At 40.3% G+C, this 16,849-nt stretch overlaps 1 protein-coding gene across 1 annotated transcript in view; it reads right to left on the bottom strand.

Annotated features, from left to right (window-relative positions):
• CCDC93 (coiled-coil domain containing 93) overlaps positions 1-16,849 on the bottom strand; it is an 86,954-nt gene that overhangs the window by 20,260 nt on the left and 49,845 nt on the right. Inside the window, exons 12-16 of the mRNA XM_019554334.1 lie at positions 10,359-10,475; positions 5,337-5,399; positions 3,625-3,698; positions 2,451-2,532; positions 1,035-1,106 (exon numbers count right to left, since the gene is read on the bottom strand). Coding sequence (XP_019409879.1) covers positions 1,035-1,106; positions 2,451-2,532; positions 3,625-3,698; positions 5,337-5,399; positions 10,359-10,475 — 408 coding nt within the window. The remainder of the gene's footprint in view (positions 1-1,034; positions 1,107-2,450; positions 2,533-3,624; positions 3,699-5,336; positions 5,400-10,358; positions 10,476-16,849) is intronic.

Below are 16,849 nucleotides of genomic sequence, written 5' to 3'. Positions count from 1 at the left end.
GTTGCTGGGACACAGATGGGCCCCAGCATCCATAGCTGTGGGATTCTGGTTCCCTGTACTGCCAGGAACCAGAGTGGCAACTGCTGGGGCTGAGAGTCCTCCTAGTTGCAGGACACCCAGCTCTGGCTGGGCATGGTGCACCCCTGCAGCTGGGAGCACCCCTGTCAGCTAGTGGGGCTCCCAGTCATAGTGGAGCCCCTGCCACATGTGCAAATTGGAGCTTGATAGCAACCAGCTAGACAAGTTAGTACACATCTTCAAGGTCTAAATATATAGCTAGCTGGAGCTTGTTATTCTGCGATAGGTATTTTGTACATGTACCTGGCCTCAAGGTAACTGTGCAATTAACTAGTAATCGCACAATACTTGTAACAGGTAGAGGGGGCTTCAGTGTATGTTGTATTCAGGAAAGTGACATGACATGGGATCTGTGACCAACTTGACTCTATATACAAGAGAATGGTGCTACTGATCATTCTATTCTCTTGTAAGCTACCTTGAGCCTTTGTTGCATATAATCTGAATAAAACAGAAAAAAATAATATAGAATAGAATCGAATTAAATTAAATTAAATTAAAAAGGCAGCACTACTCATCCTAAAGTAGAGACTCTTTCTAAAATGAGTTCCATCAAACACTTTTCTTGTGCCTTTATCACACCAATTATAACTATAACTTTCACTTTGTTCTCTCCCGTCTGTGGTATACATCTACTTTTGTTTCATGCTTAGATTTGTTTTTGGGGGAGCATCTGTTTTCTTCATTAAATATACATAGTTCCCAGCACAGCATAACCTCGGTCCTGAATTGGTGGCACTATGTTTTAAGTAGCAAATCAAGACTGCCAAATCTGTCTCTAAACCCCAGTAATCTACATGACAGTCAATCCATTAGATAAGGCTGATTGCAGCATGCCTCAAACTTCTAGTAAAATGCTGTATTAAAAAATCTACCATAGTCTCCTAAAAGAAATAATGATACCTAGTATCTTTATACACTAATTCAAAATAAACATATGCATTTTTTCTATATACCTTTTCCTCCTCGTTTTCCATTGCTTCAGCTTTCAAACTCTCAATGTTTTGCTGAAGTCGTGCCATTTCTTCCTTTAAAAGAACAACAGAGTGTTGTTTTTTAAATTAAGATCTACCTTCTCAAACAGAAGAAAACAAAAGAAAGCTTGAATCCACACTTCACTAATAAAAGTATACATTAGACAGTATTTTGTTCTTATGTCCCAAGCTAATGCTTTTCATTATGTAAAACTGAATGTTTTATTTCTTAAACTTATAAATATCCATCTTTCTTACTTGGAGAAACATCAAGCAACTAACATGCAATATAAAAAAATAGCACTAGATCAGCGTAAGACTTAAAATAGCACTATGATGCTGGATTGCAGCACATAGACATCACATCTAATTAAGCCAACGTAAGTTAAATGCTGCAAAAGAGCTTCCATTATAACCCCTCTGTTCCTACACCTGTCCAATACAATCATCCTTAGGGGTGAAATGTTCTGTGTTCAATTGCTGCCTAAGGCTAATTCTTCTTTCTTTGCATTATGTTCAAATAAAATCCCTTCAGCTATTGTTAAATTAGGAAGGAATGAAAACACTTATCTCACTGAATTTATTTCCTGGCTGCCCATCATCACAGCAGTGAACTGAGTAGCAAATACTGTAATTAAGCAACAGAATTGAAACGTGCTCCAAAAATGGCAAAGTTTGACCTTGGTCTTGTTTCTTCTAGTGGGATGTTCCAAAGGCAAAGGGTTATTCCTCTAACAAGAAGCTTTCATTTCTGACCCGCAAGCTGTTGGCTAAGACATTGGAAGTGTTTTGGAAAATGTGGCTAATAACTTATATCTGTGTGAATGGGACGGATCATTTATATATGAAGTGAATTTAGGTTCATAAGAGGTTGGGCTTGTTATCTTACTTAGTCTATGAAAGTGCATATCTACCCTGCCTACCATTAATGTAGCCAAGTGTTAATCTTAAACATTTTTCAGCACAATTTTCTTCTGTGTCATTTGTAGAATGCAAAGACACAAAATTGTGCACCAGCATCCTGATGACATGACTGCCTAGGTTCAAGAAATGATCTTGTCAAGATGCCTCCTGTGCTATTCAAGAAGGAATTCCAAGAGACAGAACTCAGCACAAATTCATCTACCACACGTGACTCCTACCTTCTGATAGCAAGCACTTCTAGCTATTCCAACAATGGCCCTGCAAAGTACTCCAGTTTTAAAAATACAGTACATAGGAGATTTGGCAATTATTTTTATAGTTCTTTAGTTTCTTGGAATGGGTTGGCATTACTCAAGATGGGATCTAGCATTACTGCCATATGCTAACAAACTAACTATAGAGCAGGTGGAGATGGGCTGTCTACTATATACCATGGTTTTCTCACTTTTCATATAAAACACAATATACACTTACCCTACAATGTGCTTTGAACTCTTGCTCTTGGCTTTTGAGATTTTCATTCATAGCTACCAATGCTCGGAGGTTCTGTAATATACTAAATTAGAAGAACCCAGAAAATAGTATTAAATTCTTTTAATTCTTAAATTTAACACGCACGTTTTTAGAACAAAATTAAAAAGCTTCCTGGAGATAAACCAAGTTACAGACATAGTTACAGTTGCATGATGCAAAATAAAAAAGCTGGTACTGCAGAAAAAGCAAGTGTTCTGCGGGTGCTTCCCTGCAGTTCTCCATCACCAACAAAATCTTGGGAGCTATTCTCATCTCAAATATTATTTAGTTTCTTTTGCAAGTTTAAGGCTTTAAATAGCCCCTCTCGTCAAATGGGTCCTGGAACCCCCAGGTCGAATATATTCCACTGATCTTCTACAATAAAAGGATAGTTTCATTTTCATGTAGACTGTGATCTCACCGAGCGAGGGCTCATAAAGCCCTCCCGTAAGTGGGAGTTAGTGACCTAACTTCTATCAGTGTTCAACAGAAGCTGCATCCTTACCTCTCACTTGTACCTTTATAAAACCTCTGCTCTATTCCCCTCTTTACAATACACAACTTGCTTATTGGACTTTTGGAATTTTGGTCTGTTGCTGGAGGAAGAAATAGTACAAGACCGATTCATTTTAAAGAAAGTTCAGTGTTAAAGACTAAATAAACCAGCTTCATCACAGGATCACAAAGCCAAACAACTGGAAGGGCAATCATTGATAATTACTTTGCTGGCTCAATAGGGACCTGTATACTCTTCATCTGAGATAATGAGATCTGTCTGACATTTTAATGTTGTCTATGTTCAGTGACCTATGCTAATATTTTGCAGGATCTATATCTATATAGAGATCTCTATATACATATACACATATTAGCATATATAAGCCCAGTGTTTTGAAAAGTATCTATTCATCCATCGATACAGATCCTGCAAAATATTAGTATATGTATAAGGCAATGTTTTGAAAAGCTGAATGTTTTCTTTTAGTGTAATTAACTGGTTGTACAATAAACAGAAAACAGACTCTTTACAGAAGCTTTTGATTATTTATACACACTGAGAAAAGATTATGCATTCAATGCTATACTGTTAAAGCCACCCATTACCAGTGTTCACAATATACAGAAGACGACAAACCTAGAATCTGCTTTGGATTCCTCTATTTCTAAGGCGGCCAGCTCCTTGTCCAGTTTTTCACTGTGACTCTTAACCTAAGGGTTATAATTAATAAATCATATAAATAACCTCATACACACACAAACCATTCCATCTCCCAGCATTATAAAACCTATGAGAGATAAGCAAACCTTGAATAAATACATTAGCAAATCCCCCTAATGGATCCACTTCCTGACTGTCATTAAGAACCAAGAATTTTTTCTAGGGTTTGCAGTGTTTCTTTATTTATGGGTCTGCAAACATGACTAAATTAAAGACCATTGCACTTGCCCTCTGTTAGGCCTTCCCAAATCAATATTTAACATCTCTCTTCCACAGCAAAATGGTCAGGTGAATTATATATGGCACAAGGTTGTACCAACTGTTTCTGCCTACATTCAGGTAGATATTCTGTCATACCTTCCATTTTTTTCAGATCTTTATGATTTAGTTTTTAGCCAAAAAAGAAAAACTAAAAACAACAAAACAAAAACCACCCAACCAACATTTTGCTCTGGAACAAAATAAGAGTTCAACACATCATGAGTGAGGGAAAATCAAATCTAAAGCTAAGATCATTCTGAAGTTGTAAAAGGGAATACATGAGCTGAATGATGCACAGCTTCTTCTGCACTTGTTCATCTTCCGTAAATGAACTCTCTAATGGTAAGGCTGTGGTTCAGATTATATATGTACACAGAGAATTAAATGTCTCACCCTCATGCAGGCTACCTGCATATTAAGTGCAGGCATGTCAGAGTATGCAGAACTACTCTCTTGCATACCCCTCCCTGAAGCAGGAAGGTATGACAGGACAGTGGAATGGGAAGCCTTTAAGTTTGCCTAAGGAGCCTTTAAGTTTGCCTAAGTAGGCAAGCAAGAGCTAATTTTTACATTCAGTTAATTGTTAGCATTAGAGCCCAGACAAGTATTCGTGTGACCATTCCAAACACGTATCTATCTGGAACGCGTTCCAGACCTGAACTGCATTTAAAGCTGTCACTGGATAGAAAAAAAATCTTTGGCTTCAAGTAACCAAGGTCTAAACTGGAAGAATAGCTTAGATGCAACAGGTTCTGTATATTCCCAGAACAATCTAATTTCTCAGGTATTCTCATCTGGATATGTAAGCATTCAGTGGGCTCCATTGTTTTATCTGAAACATGCAGAACATCGACATAGCAACATTAAAAATCTGAATAGAGTATGTTTTACTACTGTGAGGTGTATGTCCAGTTCCCAATGTACCTCTCTTTCCACAGTCCACCAAAAATGCTCATATTACTGTTCCAAGTACAATCAGAAATGAGAAAAATCTGACAGGCTATCAGATCACTCAGGTCAAATTTTCAACACTAGGAAGTCAATCATACGATTCCCATTGGCTTCAACGGGACTAGAGTTAGGTTAATGCTGAATGCTTTTGAAAACCCCACTGTATACATTTTGTTGAAGTACAACTCCCTCTGGTCAATGCATTTTCAAAGAAGTGACTTGTTTCTGTCTAATACTACATATTAACTTTAGGAGAGGAACGTGAAGACAAGTAGCAACAGTCTTGCTGTTATTAATACTACCATCATATACACATCCTAAGTCTGATCTTTTCTTCCTTCCTCATGCACAACATGTTTCCCTGAAGAGGAAAGCAGACAAAATGTTTTTGCAGAGGAGAAATAAAGAACAATTACCTCAGATAGCATCTTCTTTGCTTCACTACATCTTGCCTGAAGATCAGCATTTTTTGCCTGTAACTAATCAGAGAGAAAAAGAAGAGGTTGATTCCCCATTTGCACTAATTACAGCTGCAATGGAAATGGTAATATCTGAGCTACTGAGTTATTTACTGTGTTCAGGTTCACAATGACCGTCTTCTACACAGTAAGAAAGCAAATCAAAATCAGTCTTTCCCGGTCAGCTGCTTTATCTGCATCCTGTTACAAGAATTCTGGCAAAATAATTGCAGTAATAGGATCAGGCATTTACTGAATATTTTTTCATATGTTTTAAGCTTTAAAACAAACATCAGCTTTTACAAAATAGACATCACTGGACTGGTAGCTGATGGATGGAGTGTGTACGTTATATAGAACGCCAAGAGAGGTTACTGAAAGCTAATCCTGCTATATTAAACCAAGTTTCATAGCTAGAGAAGAATGATGATCGTGCTAATGAAACATCTTCTACTCTTGTAGACCATTTGGTAAATAACAGAGAAATTGTATCATACGTACATTGTTCTGATCACTGTCTTTCTTCAGAGAACAATGTCGAGGAGGATGCAACATTTCTACTAGTTGTAAAGCTATAATAAAGTCTAACATAAAGTCTGTTAGAAAAAGACCACCTGCTGTTTTTGTAACCACACTGAGCCACAAGAGATGTGCTGTGCCTCACAGATAAATGAGAAGATTCTTTTTCAGCTCACAAATGCTGCAAGCGTAGACATAATTTACACACAGAAACAGAATGCATCAAGAAAAAGTATACAAGTTTGTCTACATGAGATACTCACTGCGCAGTAGCCTAATAACACTTCACAGTAGTGTGCAATCAAAAACCATGCTAATATGCCACTGTGCAGTGTTATTTGGCTACTGTGCAGTAAACATCACCAACAAGCCATGCGCTGGTGCTACTGTGCAGTAACTGCACGTTTAGTTAATACTTCATCAAGCGAACACTAAACTAAACATGCAGTAACTACAGTGCGTTAATGAATGTGTAGATGTGCCTGATGAAAGTATCGCGAGTTTCCTTCAGCTTATTATTAATATATATTAAGAGTTTTTTGTTCTTTTTATAATATCTTAGGTTTGCTGCTCATAAAATAAAGCTCTGGCTCTAAAAATTCCATTCACTCATCAGTTCCTAATTTTTGCAAAGCTGTAGACAGAATTTACAATAATTACCAAAGTCCTTGACGGAGAGCCCAAAGATTCAGGAACAGAGTTCTAATGACTCCAGAAATTCACACTCAACTTTTAATCCTCTAAGCAATGTCTCATTGAGGGTGAATGTCACACTAATTTAAAGATTTTTAGCCCTATCATTTTAATCTGTGGACAGTGTTTACTGCACTACTGGGGCCTAACTTCAAAGCATTTTCTGAGTGACAGCCCTTAGTTTTTCATTTTTTGACTAATTATCTTCGAAATTCTCCCCTTTTAGTCTCCAAAGTAAAAACAAAAATCTCCTTTGGCCAGAGTTAATGAGAAATTTCAACCAGAAAAAAAGCTTTATTGGAAAGTTAAAAGAACAGTTATAATTGACTTCTAAGGGAAAACCTCACAAAAGAGACTGTCAATAAGACTGCCATGACTTGCAAAAAATGTAATCACGGGACTATCATATTAAGTAGTGCAGAGTGGCAAAATGGAATACCACCATATTAACAAACTAAAAGCAAACTGCAGCTTTCAGAAAGACCGTAATTAATGCTGAAGACCTTTTTTTAAATCCATTGTAATTTTGCAAGAAAAGAAGTTTTCATCTTTGTGGCTAGGGACAGAAATTACACAGAAACCAGAATAAGTGATCAGAAACTGGTTCAAAACTGTAACACGACCGAAATTCAGAGGAGGGGAGGGAGGGCTAGACTTGGCCCAAGTGGTCTGCTCCAACTGAGCAGGGAGGCGTGCTCTAGTGCTCCCCAGTTTCTAGCCTGGGCCAGTGCTAGCATGTGGCTGCGTTTCCAGAACAAAAAAGAATGCCTGTTCACTTGCTTATTGGTTTAACCTTTGCAGCTTAAACTAACCTGCAAAGATTGAATCACTTCAGTCTTGGGCTGCTGGGACATTTATATACATAGTTTTTCGTCCTGCGACACGCTGAAGATCTGCTGCGAGCCGAGGCGAACTGTGCTGCACCACATGCAGTTGTGTAAGTGAAGAAACATGTCATGTCAGCACAGAAAAAATGATGGCAGTGAGCTTTTGAAATAAAGCACCTCTGATGTGTTTCAGTTCAAAAGCACAATGCTGCCATTTTCTCAGGGCTGACGCACATTTCCCTACTTTTCAAAGTGCCCAGCACAGTGGCACATGCATGTGTAAAAATGTCCTTTGGCTGTCTGTACTTAGCCTGCGAGTTAAAAGCAGGTTCAAGGACTAGCCTGGCTCTGTCATTTTCTCTCTCTTTTTTTTTTGTTCTACAATTTCAATTTTATTTTTTTCCCAAACGGTTTTCCTCTTCCTTCTTGTCGTGTGAAGAACATGCAAAAATATCAAGGAAATTGACTGCGTATAGGAAAATGACTCAGGATGGAAAGGAGGTCAAGGCACTCAGCCTATAATATCTTATAATATTGCTTTAACATTGACATTCATCTTGCAGTTCTGTAAAGGCAGCCATTCACATATAGCAGCAAGAATTTTCTGAATATCACATGAACATTTACCAACACAGGAGCAGGTAACAGACGTGTTCATCATTAAAATGCATTTTTTTTTTTTTTTTTTAAAAGGGCAGCAACCAAAAGAGGGAAAAAAAGAGTAAAATCAGTCTTTCTTCTGCTTGCAAGACCATGCATGACATCACCAGCCACTGTACATATGCATTATCTTTTCCAAACATCAGTGATATTGTTTATCCTATGTTTTCCTCTTAATTGTTTTCATTCCTACCCAGAGTGAAGGTTGAAGCTTTTTTTTTTTAAATGATCTGTATAGGGTATTTTTGCAGTTCACAAATATTCTTCAAAAAGATTTTAGATCTAAATATTAAAAAACAAATTTTGTGAGTGCATTAAAATGGAAGAAAATATTAGCTTGCAGATTGACTAGAAGCTTCAAAGCTGCCATATCTGAACCTCAGCAAGGAGTGCTCTTAGGTGGCACCAAATTGGTTTAGCCTGAACGCAGCAGGATGGGAGTAAGGAAACTGTATGGCTGGAATAGGGTGGCATGGTGATCCTCAGCAGCCCTAGAGGTTCTTGGGAGGCTGCTGACTGCTGTCATAAAGGTAGAGATGTCCCTAGACTTTAGTATTTCTGAGGTATTATTTACTTAAAGATCCATGTGCTGTAAAAATCAAGAGGTTGAAAGAGAACCTCAGCTTCTAATTAAAAAAAAAAAAATGAAATAGTGCTAAGCACTTTGTGAGCAGCTAAGGAAAGCAAATGTCATCCTCTAAAGGATAAAATACAGCCAAATATAATGTGAAAGGAGGAAATAACATGAAAGCACAGCATAGCACAACCTGATGAAGCCCACCACATCTTAATACCAAAATTCTTCTCAAATCCTCTTCTGTTTTGTGTTTTCTATTTCAAGGGTAGGCTGCCCATAAAGTTAAGAGTCTTTGTGTGTTTGTGTGTTACAGTATGCATTATATGTTCATGCACACCTAATTCACCACACAAGCAAAAGCCCCTGCTTCATAACAAAATAACCTACCTAGCTCTGGGTCATTATTACCGCACTACAGGGCCACTGGCTCCCTTGAATTCCCTCTGGGCAGCTCAAGGGAACAAGTCAGGTGCCTGCTACTCCATCTCCTGCAGGCATCTCCCTTAGCAGCTTTACCATCCAGGGCCAGACTGCCTGCTCCAGCTCAGGCCCTGGGTTTATACGCCTAGAAGCCATGCTCCTTTTGTCAAGTGCTTTCCCCAGCTCAGCACAGGGTGGGCAGCCTGCCCCCCTGCAGATGTGGCCCCACACAGCCAGCTGCTGTGGCTTCTTAAAGGCTCCCAACCACAGTTCCCTCTCCTTCCCTTCCCTCGCACCCACATAACAGGGTCTGGGTCCCGTTACAGCATACTTAATATTAGAACCATTACTTAGAATATTTTCAGCATGCACTCTTCTTTGTTTATATAGAGAATGCAAAAACAGGCTCAAATAAATACAACCATGATTCTTGTTCCTGGCCTTATTTTTACTAAACAGAACAGAAGAACACTATTCACTCAAAAGCCTCTCACCTAAAATAAAACAGAAGGGTTTTACAAACCCTTCTAGATATAACTCTTCTTGATATATCCTAATATTTATTTCGGGCGGGGTCAAACCTACCTTCATGCCAAGCCAGATTTATACCACAGGGCTGTCTGCAGGCTGAATTTAACCTGGGGCTTGCAGCACCAGTAGCTCCAGCTCTAGCACAGGGCACAAAGCACAGCTCCAGCTGAAGTTGCTAGCATGTGTCCTGTATCACAGAGGAAGTTCTAATTTGATCATGGGGTGCAAGGCATGGGGCCACACAGCAGCAGATCCAGCTTGGAGTGGTGGTCAAAGAGCTGGGTCCCATGTCAGCCCTTGCTCGCTCTCTTGGCACCATGTCCACTGGGACCCAAGGGTCCTAGATACTGCAACAGGCCATGCCCAACTTCTGGTGGCTTGCTGGTAGCAAAACCTCCACAACTTGTGATATCCAGTACACTAGAGCAAATTTTTACTTGGCCCTTCAATGGGATGGATTGAAAGAACAGACGGAAAAAAAAAAGTTAGAAAGTCTGTTAGAGGTTTGCAATTTAAAATGTGAAAGTATCTTGCACACCCCGTATCACGTGGCTATTCAATTCAAAACATAAAAATAGCCATATTGTCTTTGTAAAAGTGTACAAGCAAGACATTCAAAGACGCTAAAATTAACATGCGGCATAACAAAAGGCTGGTGCAGATAACAGCTTTCACATCTTTTTGGAATGACAACAACTTTTTGGTCATATACATTGATCAATGTTTTCTCTTTGTTACCCATACAAAGCCTACCTCTTCCACAACTTTAGTTTTCTGTAAAATCTGCTTGTTCAGAGATGCTACTTTCCTTCGATGCTGCTGGGTAGCTCCAAGTCTTTCTGGCCGTTCCTCAGCAGAAAGTTCAGACTGCTGAAAAACAAACAAGAACAACAGAAGACTGAATAGTATAGAAGTGGTTTTTGGTTTAGAGGGACACAGGAGTACAAGAATAGCCTAATTAGAGAGGACATATGATGCTTCTTGTCAAGTGTCCTGGCCTCTAAGAGCAATCAATACAAGATGACACAAAAGAAGATATACAACTCCCACCAGTAGGCAGATGTTGTAGAGTTTGCTCCTATAATATAGTCTTTGTTTTTGCAGAGACCCCCTACTGAGGTTCCCAGGCAACTCCTTAAATGAACTGCAACCTGAATATATAAGTTGTGTTATTTGAGTGCATACATTTGAAGTGACAGATGGAAGAAAGCAAGTTAAAACTTCTGGAAAGATGTTAAAAAGCACTACAACATTCTAAAGTAGTAATTTAAAATTATGTATCCCGACACAATAGTTACTAGACAGGCATTTATAATATACAAGCATAAGCCTTTAGCCAAACTAAAAATAATTTTTCAAAATAAGTTTTAAACCCCTCAACCAAGCACACATTGCCAAGAAAGATCTAAATGCAATCTGAATGCAAATTCTACTGTCTCTGGATTTTAAAAGATAAATTGCCTGAAATATTCTATACGAGCAAGAATATTTATTATGGGTGACAACATTTCCAAAGGTTAAGAAACAATCTGACACCTAACAATCATTGCTTTTAAAATGGTTACAAGTCTCCCCCTTACCTTCCATTTGTTATTTCATCATGACAAATGGTAAAAGCTTTAATTGGCTTTATGTACTTCAGACTTCATTTACCATTCAACTCAATTTCTGACATTTCACCAGCCATACAACTCATTTCCCAGTCTTTTAGGTGCTAATTTGTTGAGACTGTCAAAGACATGAGGACTCAATCCTACGCCTTCCCTACTAACAACTTAATTCTGGAATCCAATGAAACAAAGAAACACAAAATATTATTGAAAGACCTAAGGAATCCCAACATGTATTTGTTTCTGATTTCTGTCCTTGACAGAAGAGATACAAAAGTCTACATTTTGAATGCAGAAAAGAGATAGAGGTTCCTGCCCCTTCCTGTTTTTTCTCTTTTCTTATTTATACAAAAGAGCAGCATGACTTGATATACTTATGCATATTTTGTAAAAAGAACTTAAGCTCTGGGATCCGATTCTAACTTCAAGCCATGTATATCTTCTTGTTTATTCCACATGGATAAGCGCTATGAAACAGCAAAACAAAAAACACTGGACTTCCTCATTTCTCTTGTTAGTTAGGCAAAAAACATTCCCTTCCCACTTTCAAGAGTCATGCATTCCACCATGCCCAAAACATGGCTCATTCAATTGCTCTCTAAAATAAGCAATAATAGTAGACAAGCCATTCATGAGCAGAAGATAAAACAGAGATCAACATTAAGTTGTATGCATTGCAGTCTCAACAATGAGTAGCTCAAGCACACGACTAAGGATTCCATTCAAGAAAAGTAAGCAAGTATTAATGCGAGTCCCAGCAATGACTTCTGCAACTAAATGCTGACTTCAAGCTCACTGCTTTGCTGAGCTGAAGCCCAGAAGCTCCAGACTTCACTGAGTGCAGATACTGGATAATTAGTGGGGACTACTGAAACAATTTTCTTAAGAGAAAAAAATTGAGTAAAATTTGTGGCCATCTGGCCACAGAAAGCAGTTTATAGCTGAGACCAAATAAGCACATGGCTGCAGACAGCTTCAAAACTGGCCAATTGGGTAAAAATCTGACCCCTCATTGCATGAGGGGTCAGATAAAGATGTTTCAAAACAGAGCATCTTCTGTAACTTCTGTCTGCGCTGCCTGCCAGCATGTCACTGTTTTCAGAATGGGAAGGAGGAAAGGGAACATAGGGAGTTTGGCCTGGAGGATTTTCAGCCCCTGCTGAAGGGTGGGGTGGATGTATTGAAGTGCCCCCCCCCACCCCCACAAAACACACTTCCCTAGAACAAGCTCCCTCTGCTCCCTTTCCCTCCTCCCATTCTGAAAAATGCACAGCCTTGAATTGCAGGGAGATGGGGTGCTGCTAGGGTAAACCCGCTACAAGCTCACAGCCAGCAACTAGATTCCCCTTCCACAGAGGAACCAACAGCGAACTTCTGTTTGGTCCGGGGGAATATTGTAACTCGGAACACTTCCTGCAAAGCCTTCTCAATTACAGTGGGGAGCAGCACTTCTGTCTGCACCTTGTATCTACTCCACAGATGAATGACTTAAAAGTTATTAGGCACATTTAAAAACTATTAGGGAAATATTTATTGTACTTATTTCCTTACACAGAAAGGAAGTTTTTCTTTTTTTGTTTTGTACGCCAAAATTTCTGTGGGCAAACGTGAAATGAAAGTACCCTTCTCTTACAGCCCTTATTTTAGAAGTGGAACATTCCACCTCTGTGGATTGCCCTGTCCGCATATCCTTGGTGGACGGTTCACATAATCGTACTGGGTCATCCAGAAACACGAACAGAAAGCAGTGAAAGTCTTTTAGATTCTACTCATATCCCAAAGGGAAAATAGGAATTTTCACATCTTCAGGTTTTATTAAATCAGGTTGCAAACTCTTAGAGCTACTAGGGATGCCTCAAGAATAAGATGGTCAAGCAGCAAGGTAGCCAAAAGGTACAGCCAAGTCAAGTGGTAAGTATAGGAATGTTTCATCTCCTGGGGATTGGACTAGACGACCTCATGGGATACCCAATTTTCTATGATCTGTCTGTACAAGGATGGGTGGACACCTGAGCTTCTATAAGAGCAGAGGAGAGAAGAAAAAAAATCCCAATCAAAAAAAGCTTGTATGACATGTTAGCCCAATGAAAACTGAATCTGCATTTCCTCCTCTTTACATAAGGGATAGCTTGTAAAGGACAGCTTGTTCTAGTTAGCTACGTATATTAGAAACGCTAAATTCAATAGCTTCATAACATATCTACATCCAATACTTTTTTGGAAGACATAAGTAATGTTTTGGTTTTTAAGGAGCACTAGAGAATAAAAGCAGAGTGACACTGCTGTCCCCGGTGGCAGGAAAATGAACAAGAGGAGGTCAATGAAAGCAATCCTGCAGTGGAACAATAAAACATGAAAAACATCCTACTGCTTATTATAGCTTTGCAGTGAATTATCAGGCATGCTAATTATGTCCCTTAGAGGAAAGGACATACACAGGCAGTTTTTATTGATTTGAAGCCTAGTGTTAACTTCATGGATCAGAGTATTTTATTAAAAAAAGACTCCATAAACATAAACTTAATCTTACACTTGTGAAATCAAACTCAGCTGCAGGCTGGTTATTGCAGACTATCATTAATATATCAGAAGGGGAATTAACTGAGAAGTTCAGATATTAAAAGCTGTTTGATTGAACTCCCTCTTTTTCTGGTTATATGTTGTTTCATACTAGAGAAGGATATTAAATCAGTCTTTAGACTACGAAATTATAAATCCATCATTGCTTGAGATTACAATAATATTGTTTTCTTACCTTGGGGTGTGCCACTTGAATATGGCTTGCACATTATTCAAAACTCTGGTGACTAAGGCTCCTTTAACCAAGGACTTACAACAATGCAGGTACAAAGTAGTCCGAGTGCAAAAAAAATTCAGGAAGCGCTGTGTAAGAGACTGGCATTAATACCCACTTCCAGGCAATCATGGGAGCCCCAAAAATGCATGTTTTAAAAAGCAAAACAGGTGGATTGACATGAAAGAGCGACAACAGAACGATTAACTTCAGGAGCCATACCAAGTAGTTCTGCAAATCTGACCGACTGATTTCCAGTGGGGTCTTCTCAGTGGGGAGTTCTCTTTTGGCCACTACCAAGAGGGCCAAAAGACAATTCCTCAGTTGTTTTCCCTTCAAAGCTTCTTGCGCTCTGCCTCAGTACACGGATCACCATCGTTGATATTTACCTTTGACTTCCCTCTGTCCCCAGCCATACACAACTAGGATTTTACCAAGTGTTTTTGTTGCTTCTTCTATATTATACTGAAAATCTAATGTTCCATCCTGAGAGCTAAAGCACTTGATGAATGACCAGGGATCCTAGAGACCTTAGCTAGGACATATCTTGGGAGATCTCTTATGTCATGAATGATTCTGCAATTAAAAATAGAAACATTAAACAAAATTAGATAAAAGTGCAGCTCTCAGGGTTTCTCAAATTATGCAGTGCAGCATGGTGTCACTTGTTGTTTTCTAGTGCAGGATATTAAGATTAATCCTAAAATTGAGAAATTAAATTATGAAATAGTATGACTAGCTTTATGACTATTGCAGCTTTTATGTCAAACTTACATATAACTCACTTTTTATAAATATGTGCAATTATAGAATCAGTGAGTGGGAAAGGACCTAGACAGATCAGAGTCCAACCCCCTGCCATGGGCAGGAATGACACTGGGGGTGGCAGGGGTCATAAGACCCCAGCCAGGTGTCTATCCAGTCTCCTCTTAAAGACTTCCAGAGGAGCACCTCTCTGGGAAGCCTATTCCAGGCTCTGGCCACCTTCGTGGTGAAGTAGTTCTTCCTAATATCTAACCTAAACCTGTCCTCCCTCAGCTTGTGGCCATTGTTCCTGGTGACGCCAAGGGGGGCCCTGGTGAACAGACTTTCCCCGAGTCCCTGCTGCTGGCCCCTGATAAAGTGGTAGGCAGCCACAAGATCCCCCCTCAGTCTCCTCTTGCGGAGACTGAAGAGATTCAGCCTCTCCTCATAGGGCTGGCCACGGAGGCCCTCAACCATGCGAGTGGCCTCCTCTGGACCCTCTCCACGTTGTCCAAGTCCCTCCTGAAGTGCGGCGCCCAGAACTGGACGCAGTACTCCAGCTGTGGCCTGACCAGTGCCGCACAGAAGGGGAGCAAGACCTCTCTGGACCTGGTAGTGATGCCCTTGTAGATGCATGACAGGGTGATTATAATCACTTGCTTTTCCATCAGTTATCAATAGGCAGCAACAGGTCTAAATAATTTCATGATCTTTTACAATCCAGTTCTGTGAACTCTGATGCAGACTAAAGCACTTAATTCCCTCTGAAACCAACGGGAGTGCGGCACTTTTGTTCCTTAGTGATTGACACAAGCATTTTTCTCTGGAGAACTGAAGAAAAAGATATGCTGTCCAGTCTGCGAATTTAACCAGTTTCCGCCTCAAACTGATGTAGTGCCAGTCACGTGATTTCCCAGTTTTATGATTTTAAAAGGAATGGAAAGTTGTCTGTATCAACTGTTGTTTCAGGGACAGAAGCCTGTATCGCTCATCCCCCACTCAGGTTGGGGGTCTGGCTCCCCCCCGACCCCCACCCACACACTTTGGGCCCAGGCTCATTCTCCCCCCACCACCACCACCCCTTCCCGCTATGTTTCAGGTCCGATTCCACCCCACTGGTTTGGGTTCGGGCCCGTACACCCCCCACCTCCTGCCTCCCAGGACTGGGGCGGGGAGGGGAGCTTGCATGCAGCAGTGGCTGGCACCAGTGGGTGGCATACAATGGCGGCGGGCTACCGCACTGCCACTGGTAACCCGTCCCCCCGTTTCTCCTCCCCTCCCTCCATCCTCTCTTCCCTACCACCTCCCCCTCCCTGCTGGCTTTTTTTTTTTTTTTTTTTAGCAGGGGGGGCAGGGAAGGGAGGCTGCTCTGGCCCCTGGCTCCAAGAAGCAGGGGGGTGGGCGGGGGGCAAGGCCAGAGCCACTGACTGTCACGGTGGTGCCTTGTCATGCGTCTCTGTCTGTGCAGAGCACTCTGATTGGCTGCCGAGATAACCAGAGCGCGAATAAGGCTTTACAGACAGATGGATGGACAGACGAAGGCTTTTATAATATTAGAAGGGCCTAAGTGACCCCACAGTCAGAAACTAAGTTTCACAGATGGTTGGGTCAGAAGGGACCTGAGCAGAGCATCAAGTCTGACACCCCGCCATGGCAGGAAAGAGTACTGGGGTCAAACGATCCGGGCTTAAATCAGGCTTAAGACGCACAGAGAACCTGAATCAAGGAAAACCTTCTTGTCAAAGGCACTCGGCTCATCTGCTGCTTTACAATTAGCGCCTGCAGATGTTTCAGTCAATGAATTGTTTTTTTTTTTTAACTTTGCAAGGAAAAAGTGGCAAACCTAGTCTTTTGTCTGATTAAAGGTCTCAAGTTGTTCACATGGAGGGCATCATAGTAGTAACTAATTGCTCTGAATTATATCTGTATTGTACCAGAAGGAATAGACTGTTTCCTCAAGAAGCAAAGAATGCATTTTCTCTCCTAATATCTCAGCTGCATTGTTCGCAATGTACTCTGTTGCTGACACCAATATCATTATGAGCAGGGATCCTGGTTTTCCTGATTAAAATAAATAATAATAACAATAATAATTT

This window comes from Crocodylus porosus, unplaced genomic scaffold (assembly GCF_001723895.1).
Source record: "Crocodylus porosus isolate Cpor-Errol unplaced genomic scaffold, CroPor_comp1, whole genome shotgun sequence".
Lineage (NCBI taxonomy): Eukaryota > Metazoa > Chordata > Crocodylia > Crocodylidae > Crocodylus > Crocodylus porosus.
The sequence above is the reverse complement of the archived record's forward strand: the minus strand, read 5'-3'. Positions and strand labels throughout refer to the sequence as shown.